The sequence below is a fragment of the Lathamus discolor genome, chromosome 3 (assembly GCF_037157495.1).
Source record: "Lathamus discolor isolate bLatDis1 chromosome 3, bLatDis1.hap1, whole genome shotgun sequence".
Lineage (NCBI taxonomy): Eukaryota > Metazoa > Chordata > Aves > Psittaciformes > Psittacidae > Lathamus > Lathamus discolor.
The window spans coordinates 65,611,090-65,621,588 of record NC_088886.1 but is presented as its reverse complement, the minus strand read 5'-3'; the positions used below and the strand labels follow the sequence as shown (position 1 = coordinate 65,621,588).

General features: G+C 40.0%; 1 protein-coding gene across 2 annotated transcripts in view; it reads right to left on the bottom strand.

The window, feature by feature from the left end:
- Positions 1–367: 367 nt before the first annotated feature.
- Positions 368–10,499, bottom strand: part of LRRFIP1 (LRR binding FLII interacting protein 1) — a 108,869-nt gene continuing 98,737 nt past the window's right edge. For both annotated transcript variants that reach the window (XM_065669629.1, XM_065669628.1), the window contains 5 exons: positions 6,922–6,968; positions 5,884–6,001; positions 5,381–5,460; positions 4,623–4,727; positions 368–3,341 (listed from right to left, as the gene is read on the bottom strand). In XM_065669629.1, coding sequence (XP_065525701.1) covers positions 3,231–3,341; positions 4,623–4,727; positions 5,381–5,460; positions 5,884–6,001; positions 6,922–6,968 — 461 coding nt within the window. In that variant the 3' untranslated portion in view covers positions 368–3,230. The remainder of the gene's footprint in view (positions 3,342–4,622; positions 4,728–5,380; positions 5,461–5,883; positions 6,002–6,921; positions 6,969–10,499) is intronic.

The following is a 10,499-nucleotide window of genomic DNA, read 5'->3' as shown; positions in this document are numbered from 1 at the left end:
ATCAGTTCAGGATGACATTTAATACTAAATTTGTCATGTTTTTGATAAACCAAGCTGCCTCCTACTGTGAAGGATTCTTCCAGAGAAAGTTACTATGTGGATTACCTATAGTAACCCATCGTAAAAACCCTAAGTGGAAAATGAATCCAGTCAGCAAGACCATTCAAATTTTTCCTGACGGGACATTGTCCCTGTCTTCCCCTTCATGAAGTGCACCCCACTATTAAAAGCATTGGTATTTGGAAGTATGTCTGACACCCAGTGCCCTTAGTCACACAAGCCCCTTTGCGCATTTTACAACCAGTGTTGCTCACATCTGTGTGGCTGCAGCAATGTATTAAAAATGAGAAGCAGCTGTTAAAACCAGTATCGTCCAAAAAGTCTGTATTTTCCAAGAGAACTTTTGTCAGTAACATGATCATGACAGGCCATTCTATAAAAACTAACCCAAACAAGTGACATCTTTATTGGCAAGTTCTGCTCATGAATTTCCTTTTCCATGCTCATACCTCCTAACAGTTTGATAAAAAAAAAAAACAACAAGAAAACCAAACAAAGCCATTTTGGGCAACATTCCATTTGCAAACAATAAAATTATTTAGTGTTTTAAAAATAAACCAAAGGACAACAATTTTAAATACAAATTGTAGGAAAACCCATCCTGGTTTCCCCCAGGAGCCATTCAGTGGGCTGGGTACCAAGGCCCTCTTATCTGGAGCTCAATTAAAAGGACTGGGGCATGTGCATATATTATTACGATTGAAAGCCCTGGTTTGTTGTACATTCTTCACAGGAAAACATAAACCAGTTTGCTGTAAAACAACCAGTACTTTTTCTTCCCTTATTCTAAAGCTAAGTCATACTGAAAATTGGGGGGGGGGGGGGGGGGGGGGGGAACAGAGGAGTCAGGAAATGCAGCTTCAACATTCAGCTACTTTACCACACACAATTTCTACTATAAGCATATCCAGGTTGAAATACACATCTGATTTCTGCCATGAGGTTAATGCTTATGGGGATGTGAGATGGGATCTACTTCAAAATGATAGAACACATCACTTCTTGATGAACAAAATTACTTTTAGCCTTTTGGACCAATGCTCGGTTGCTATGTTGTTTCTCCTCAACCTTGCCAGGAGAGATGGTTTTCACTGCTACCACAAATAAAAATACGAACGGTGGCAATCACACATCAGTTACTAAGATGTTACGTTTAGCACATCTGCTTGCATTCTGGAAAACCCTTAGTTCATTTTTTGTTTAGGCCCCAGAGGCTTTATACACCAGAAATTACAAGTCAACCACAGAGAATTGTTAATTGGTACCCACAGCGATTCTGAGGTATTCCACAAGAAACCGGGCTCTGCATCTGAATGTTCCTCTCGAAAACAAAGGAAAAACCCAAAGTCCTAGCTGGAGTGGAAATTTCAAACATTCCTTTCATTCCCATTTTCCACCACATTTACCAACAAGGACATACTTATTTCCCTAGGGGCACAAAAAAAGCCTTCTCCCCATGGGCAGAAAAAAAAAAGCCTTCATCCTTTTCCTGGAGTATTAATTTCAGTACTTCATTCCTAAATTTATGGGTGCACTCAGAAGAGATGAAGAGAAAGGTGTTATTTTCTAGCTGACCCAGAGAAACACATTCAGACACTGTTTTTGGTTTAATTAATTTGTGAAGGTGCTCTAAGAAGACGCCAGCAATCCCCTTACATTGAAAATAGCAGCGGTTTATACTTTAACCTCCAGTTTGTGAGGAAGAGGCTAGGGAAATATTTGGACCAGAATCTGAAGACCAGGTTAAGAAGAAATGGTCTCCCGTGTCTGGATCTGGCTTGGCAGAACCGTTATCTATTGAGGCAGTCAGCACTGACAGAAGGCTGCTCCTGTCAAACAAGAGATGCTGCTTCACTACATGAACAGAGTCCTAAGGGACTGGTTGCCTACCTTGCTTGCAAGCTTTTTTGTTCAGGTTGATGGGGGAAGGACAGCTTTATTCTTCAGGTAACTGCTGTTCTCCTTTGAGTGGTACATTCTGAAAAATTTCCAATAAACCAGAGCTGTAGTGCTAGTTGTTTATAATAAATTGACTGCAACATCTTCATTGGTTACATTATTTTCCATGAAGAGTGGAAAACCTTTATAATGATGGTAGAAGAAAATAATTTGCTACTTCCGTATTTGTAGAAAAACCATAGGCAGTAACATTTTCTAAAGTGCTTCTTTACTTATCAGTTACTTTAAAAATTAGACTCGTATTTTATAGCGGCATAGTTTCCTAGTTTCATGGACCAGTACATAGTTTCTGATGTAAAAAACCCATTACATATTTTAAGCAAATGACATTTGCTTTGAGAAATGCATCAAAGTGAATGACCTAAGTGCAAAACCCACCATTTCTTAAAACACAGCCTTATGCTGGTTTATTAATGCAACTTTACATCCTTTAAAAGTAGTTTACTTCAACTCCAAGAGCAGTGATTAAATAATACAAATAAAAGTTGAAAATTCAATGAAGCTATTGTCTATTTACCCTGAAATAAAATAGTCTTATGATTCCACTGGTGCAAAAATACCTCCAAACACCTTTGTTTTATTGGCAAAGTCATTTAAGGTCACTTTTGCTTCCAAGACCATTTTCTTCCATGGTTTCCAGTGAAGGATTTTTGCTTTGTAATGGCTTGTGGTTCCACAGTGATTTGTAAATGAAAAACCTACTATGAATAACTCTACCGTAGTCACTAAATTACAGATCCTGTCATCAGAAAGTCCAAAACTTACAGTGGTTTTGTTGCTTGGTTGGTTTTGGGTTGTTTTTTTTTTAATTTTTTTATTTTATTTTCAGCAAGACACAAAATTCCAGTCTAGTTAAAATGTCTTCTTTGAATGCCATTTTAAATGGCAATAAATGGCTGCTGTGCCTTCTAGAGCTTAATGCGATGCCTGATGTGCTTCTTATAGATGGATATTGTACTTCAAATATACCCACTGATCGATGTAGAAGGGCTCCTGCAGGCACAGCCATTTGGATCAGCTACTCCTCTGTATATAGTGCAGTAGGTTTGACTGCGTAGAAGGAACCACAGCTGGCTGGCACGTAGCAAATGTTGGGGTTGTTTGTTCTCAGAAGGCATGACACAAAGCATCCCAGACAGCAAGAGACAGAAGCATCTGCAACGTTGTTATGATTCTGTCACGTATTAGTGGTTTCCATCCAAAGGTGGTGGTTATTGCTGAGACAGTAAAGCACTCCGATTGGCCTTCATCTTCTCCAAGCGTTTTACTAGATGACCATTGCTGACTTCAAGCTCCTCAGTTTTATCCAATGCTGAACGAAGCTAAGGGAGGGAAGCAGAAAAATATGCTAACTTTCACAGTATTTTCCCTTTCCAAGGTTTCTAGTTACTTACACTAACTGATTATACTGCTGGAACTGCCTTACAAGGTAAGGCAATTGAAAATTTTTATTAGCAGTTAAAACAGAAGCCCAGAGAACCTGTGGCTGCCCCATCCCTGGCAGTGTCCAAGGCCAGGTTGGACAGGGCTTGGAGCAACCTGCTCTAGTGGAAGGTGTCCCTGCTTGTAGCAGGAGGTTGGAACTGGTTGAGCTTTAAGGTCCCTTCCAATCCAAACTATTCTGTGATTCTGAGAAAAGTGAATGCTGTGTTACTGCTTTGAAGGCCACAGAGAGAGATAGTTTCTAAGCACGGTGCCGAGAGTCAAAGTTATATACAGGATGTTGAACAAACGGCTCAGAGTTTGCCTGAACTTCACAGGCACAGAGATACCTGATGGGTGACATATACCTGTCTCACTGCCTGGTTTTCATGTTTTTGGTTCCTGTAACTACAGCCACAGCTGTGAATTGGGTGACTTAGTTCTCTAATAAAACCCACCATAGGATGGAGAAGGAGAGAGAGGTAGGCTGCACAAAGCAGTATTTATAGGGCCGCACTGCAAAAAGCCAAACCCAACAAAAAAACAAACCCCAAAAACCAAACCAAAACCTCAGGAGATGGGTGTGAAAGAAGCTGACAAACATATTTAAGCTGGTTGTAGCAGCTGCTTGGAGAGAACATGAACTTTGGTAAGACAAGTAAGGTCAAAATTACAGACAGCTTGAAGATGCAACGTTTTAAGAGGAACATGGACAGACACATGACAGCAAACAGGTGTGAATAAATTGACAGAGCAAGAAAACCAGGCTCAATGAGAATGATTCATACCCATTTAGCCCTCAAGTTTAGACTCTGAAGCTTGAAAGTTTAGACTGTCATTGTAAGGTGTGGTACTGTGCTTAAATAATGCAACACACAAATTAACTTTACAACAGCATTTCCAGCTTTCTACTGCTATAATTTCTGAATCACATGCTTTAAAAGGACCAGTAATCTAAAAGGATCTAAAAGGATCAGTATTTACAAACACAGAATTTATAACACCCAAAGTAATGAGCCTTCAGGTATCACAAAGGACAAGGACAGCGAAGTAGGAGTTCTTCAGCTTGTCAAACCACAGGAACGTTCACAGCTGCAAAGCAGCACACGAATCTGAGCATCTAAAGGCTGCTTCTAGATTCAGGTTGTACAAGAAGAACTTAAGTCTGCATTTAGAGTTACCTCTCTCTGTAGTTTGCGTTTCTCTGCTTTTAGTTCATCTTCTACTCTTTCAGCATTTTCAGCAGCAGTTTTGTATCGGGCTACCTGACCTTCCAGTCGTATTACCTAAGGTGAAGGCAGATTTCTTTAATTAAAAGCTGTACCAAGAAGTTACTGTGAAGCTTTACACTTCCACCAGTAGTTAAGCAGTAACTAGAGAGATGCTTACTTTTCTTTAATAAAATAAAGGTATATTTTGAGGGGAAAAAGGCATACCAAGGAAGCCTGGCCAGGCTAACTTACTCTAGAGCTTTTATACATATCCATATTTAATATTCTTCCAGCAATAACAACAAAATATACTTAGCAAGAGTATCACTGACATACACTGCACAAGAACAAGCAGCCCAAATTGAACAGTCTTGTGTAAGATCCATATATACTACATTATATGCTGACAGCCATTTAAAATTGTCAATAGCTAGGTATAACAAAGGATTCTGAAGAGTTCAGTAAGTGCTCTCAGCATATCTTTGTCTTTGAATGTTTTTCCTTCAGTAAAGAAGGATATATTAACTTTCCCCATGCATAAATGAAAGCAATTTAGTCTTTAATGACTGAAGTTCAGTAGCCCTGATGCTCCAATACTCCTGTGCTTCTTATTTTAAGGGAAAAATCACAGTAATCATGATTTCATTTAATACGTATGTCACATAATAAAATACACTTTCCCTTTGCACTCACCATGCCTAGACAAACAGAACAACCCAGAAACTTACATTCTGCTCCAGTGCTGTTATCTCTTGCTCAGACTTTGCTAGTTTGAATTTGAGATCACTGATCTGTCTGTTGGCATCTCCTAAAAGAATTGCAGATTTATCAGAGATGTCAGAACAAGTCTTAACAGTGTCTAACAAGTCTGTCACAAGATTTCCATGCTACAGATATCTACTTGGGGCAACAGTAAAGTAGGAAGTGCTCTGTCAAAACAAGTGCCCAGCAGCTAGGTGCTGTTCCCAGTCTTGCCTGATGCCCTTCTGACCACTCTGAAAGCAGAATTAACCAGAAACTCATCCCAGTTTTCCAGTCGCAACCTTGCTCAAACAAGGATAATCATTCCCTCACCTCTAGCAGAGAGGTGCACGGCTGGCTCCCAGTTTGAAGCTCCCTTAGAATCAAAGGCTCATTTCTTACTTAGAGGCACATGGTTATTGCACAGATACATTTTTCTTATTCACATGCAAGACACCAAAAGTTCTCTTTAAATCAAATTGCAGCTCACTTTGGAGGTCAATCATGTGCATATCTGTCCCATTTTCCAGAACTTCATCTTCTGACTGCGTATTTTCCATCCTGCCATTCTTTTGTTTTTCTTCCAGTTGTCCTTTTAATTTTTTAACCTGAAAGTCGCAAAATAATTAGTTAATAAGATCAGTAAGGGAGGTTTTTGTCTCAGTACTCAAATTCACTCAAGTACTATAAAAAAAAAAGTCTTTTTTAAAACATAAATTCCCCCAAAAATCTTTACTTACAAAATAATTTCCTAGAAATTCTGTTGGCAAATGACTCATCATATCTTAAGTATCAGTGCTTATGCATATACCAAACATAACAAGTGGAAGACAGCTGTTTTATTAGCAAAGCCATAAATGCTCTGTGGCCGGAGTCATGTAAAACATTCCTGAAAACCAGTCACCACGTTTGGGTGTGTGTGAAGTCTCAAGGGCAAGGATACAGTCCATAAATGAAAGTGTAGAGTGCCCTACAAAGAAACAGATCAGCTGAAGTTTCTTTGAGTGAGCTTTATATCCACTATGGAATATCATGGTACCAGCAATACTTACTTTAATTGCTATTTACCCATCTACTGCAATTCCTCCAGAATTTTCTTCCAAATGGCCCATTACCCACAAATGAGGAAGGATTACTCTCTGAGACAATACTTGCTTCTAAATTTTCTGGACTGTATTTGTTTTTCCCTTGAGCTTGGCCAATCTGAAGTATTATTTTTCAGATATACTCCTGGAGTAGGAGTTGTAGGTGACTAAGGACACTGAATGTGACTGGTTAGCAACACAGAACAAGCACACTGCGTCATGTTTTTCCTCCCCTGTATCCTAAGTTAATGCACAGGAGGAATGTTTCAGGGGAAGAATAAAGTGGCAAGCAGTGCAGTATGTTCTCAGCAAGAGCAACCCAGCACACCTTCTGAAAGGTAACCTCACTGCTGTTCTATGCCTTACATTTTGGTTTTCTTCGTCTATGCTATTCTTATCACAGAGTTAGTGAGCACACAGCATTTGCATTTTCCTGTGATTACCTGGTCTAGTAAGGATTCTCGTTCATCAATGAGTTTTTTCAGCCTGTCTGAAAAAGAAAACTGAGAGTTCAGTGCCGATTTGATTGCGCTGCACATTTCAGAGTGCATCGTGATATAAGACCGAACCATTAAGGTTAGTGAAACGAATGATGAATGTAATTATGCACGTACCACAGGAAACGAGGCCACAGACAGGGCTGGGAAGGGGCTGCAGCCAGGGGAGGTTATGTCATTCTCACAGAACATGCTTGTCACGGCAGTAGCAGCACCCAGCTGCATGCAAAGAGGCTAATCTTCTACGTTAGGTTAGCATGCAAGAACTCTAGGGTCAAACACAACTGCAACACAAAATATCTCAAATCTTTACAGTTTAGCATACTGAAAATACTGTAAACACCTATAATCATAGCTAAGCACATTCTCAGCACTTTACATCATCACTTCTTTCACTAAACAGCATGGCAATGGCATTTTGTGTTATGTCCAATATTATGACCAGAACAAACCTTTGCTCATTCAATTATTTTTGTTTCTAACACAGCAGTCCGGTAAAGCTTTCTTTTCTCTTTAAACATTCATAGTCAATTCTCCTCGTCAAACATCAAGTAGGCAATGGACAATCTGGACCAGCTGTTGTGCTACACTTGAACTTAGAAGTGCTACAGATCAACACATGGATGTGTGGGGCATTCATTAATAAAGTGCACACTACAGAACGAGAGAGCTGGCAAAAAGAACTAGAAAGTAACCAAATCACTTGGGTTTTCCCTTCCCTGTTAAGGGGTGCAGAATGTGAAAGCATTTTAGCAGGTACTCACAAATTTCCTTATCAATAAAGTTACTTTACCATATTAGCAACCTTAGTTTGTTCAGATACACATCAACAGAAGTACACTGGAACATAGTATTCAACTATACTTATGTGTACAATATACAGGATATATTGAGGATATATTGACCTCAGACGGGTCTTATTCCACATGTTTGACATGAATGTTTTCTGCAGGTTTATTTAGCTTGCCTCCCTTGCCAGCAAACTGTCACCTGTTCAGAACCAAGGGTGTTCAGAACTGAGCTCCACATCTAAGGTCAGGCCTGTTAATTAAATGGTCAGTCAAGAAAAATGTCTTTCTCTAAACTTAAGGAAAGCAATTTACAAATTACAGAGAAAACTCTGGTGGGCTTCTACCAGGGGAATTCTGCTGACAGACTTAAGTATTTCTGAAAAGCCTTAAAAATACCAGTTCTTGTTTGCTGACAAATCATGAATGTGCCAGAGTCTTGTGGTTCCCCTTTTTTTCTTGTTAATACATGCAGTAAAGGAAATAAAGTCTGTACTGAATCAAATCATGGGGAAACCTGGCTTTCATATGAGTCCCTCTACATGGTGGACATTAGCTAGTAGTAATGTGGTATGTCATGTCATTCCCTCCTAAGTATACAAGTCCCCATATATCAGCAGTCTTTCTAGAGAAGGGAATAAACCTTTACCTTGACTTCTGATGCAATAAACAAATATAGATCTTAAAGCAACATCCCAGTTCAGCAGTTCTATGCATTCATTTTGAACCTCCTCAAGTCCTATCCTCCCAGCCATTTGTAATACACCCACCATTGTTACACCTGAGCACTGATATGAAAAAAACAAATATGATATGAAGAAGCTAGATTTTTGTAGCCTGCCATGAGTAACAGAAATTCACAAATATAAATCCTTTCAAAATAGCTACACAATTCCACTTATCTATATGAGAAGGAAAGGAAGCTTAAGAGAAATTCTGTGAAAGATGAAATATAGGGAAGAAAAATAATGGTCAATGAAGAAAACAAGGACAGGATAAGTAAAAGAAAGGTCAGAAATACTCAGACTTGGAGATAGGGCTTGAAGTCATAGGTTGGCAGAGACTGAGAAATGAAGTTCGATGGATTGGAAAGAGAATGAGGACTGATGCAGAAGAAAACTCTAGGCCCTACAAAATTAGCCCAGATTTATTTACTACAAAGGGTCCAAATAATCCATCTTGATCCTGAAAATAACTTAGTCATGTACTTAGCTAAGTGACTTTCATTAACATAACTACTGCTGTGGGATGAAGAATGGCCGCCTGAAAAAAAGACACCTCCTCTAGTTTCCAGTAAAGAAGTGCATCAGCTTCTTCCAGCCCCTTTCCCTGTGTTTTGGGTTGGGCCTTCAAATCTGTCTCACCTTCAGTTCTCTCTTCACCCATTATGGACATCTTCCCACTGGGGCAGATAACACACTGGCATCAGGATTTACAAGACCACAGAACAAAATCAGTTTGCTAAAACTGCCATTCATGTGGAAAATTTTTCTGCATGCATGGGCAAAAGTCTCTTGGGTCTCATTCTCTTAAAACCTCACACTAACACAGAAAGCTTACTTTACCTTAATTCTGCAGTTAGGAGACATTTTTCCAACAAATCAAGGATCTGAGGACCTTGAGGACAGGTGCGCAGAAAAGAGCAATCTACTGAATTAGGACGCAAAGCAGCTAATTAACATGGTCATCTGTAACTGTCACCATCCCTATTTCACATGCAAAGATGAACAATGGCAGTGTGACACTCATCTCACTTAGATTTAACTTTGGTAACATGATTCCCTGGCTAGTCACTGCACCAGTACATGGCTTTCATACGCCAAAGAGCTTAACAGAAGGCTGATGGAAGGAGCTAGGCCCTGGGAAGGCCTGGGAGACAGCAGGACACAGGGGGGGTGGGGGGGTGGTTACCAGTGTCTTCTGCTATTGTACAGGCCTGTTTGCAAGTCAAATTACTATTCTTATTCCTTCGATACTGTAATTGACTCAAGGTATTACTAACTAGGGTGCTGTTCCAGTGGCACAGTTGACCTAACACCCCCTAACCAGCCACCGATCCCAGATGTATCTTCCTACCTGGAGAGGAGCCCAGGGTGGGAAGCAGCTGATTTTAACACAAATTACTTGCATGATGTATGGCCCAGAATGTAAGTAATCCCAATGCAATCGCAAGGGGTAAACTGCAGTTGGAGGATGGGGAAACATCTCATGAAATCATACCAGCAGCCCCAAGCAGCTGGTATTACTCATTACAGCCCCCAAGAATCAAACTAGGAGATCAATAGCAGGTTGGATAATACTCCTTTTCCAGATCTGCTGATTTATTCTGGATCACCAGGAAACAACAATAACAAACTCTGAGAAATGCTTTCTCCTTTTTCCCAAAGAGAGACACTGCTGGGGACAGGCTGTTGGGTCAGTGAAGCACAAGACTAGGAAGACACAAGCTTGCAATACTGATTTTGAGAGGGACAGGAGGTCTGTTCCTTTCTGTGATAAGAAAACACTGACCAAAGTTTTTCACTATTACTTGCCAAATAAGGCAAGCGACTTTCTTCAGCTACTGCTTTTGAAAGCATTTCAGGATAGCTCCAAATTCACAGTAATGCACAAATCAGGATTAGAGGCCACATGTGCCAATCACCAGGTTTGGAACAGAAAACACAGTGAGCATTTGGAGCTATGGAGCTACTTTGAGACAAGTCTTACACACTGCAGGTCGTGCTCATCAGACTG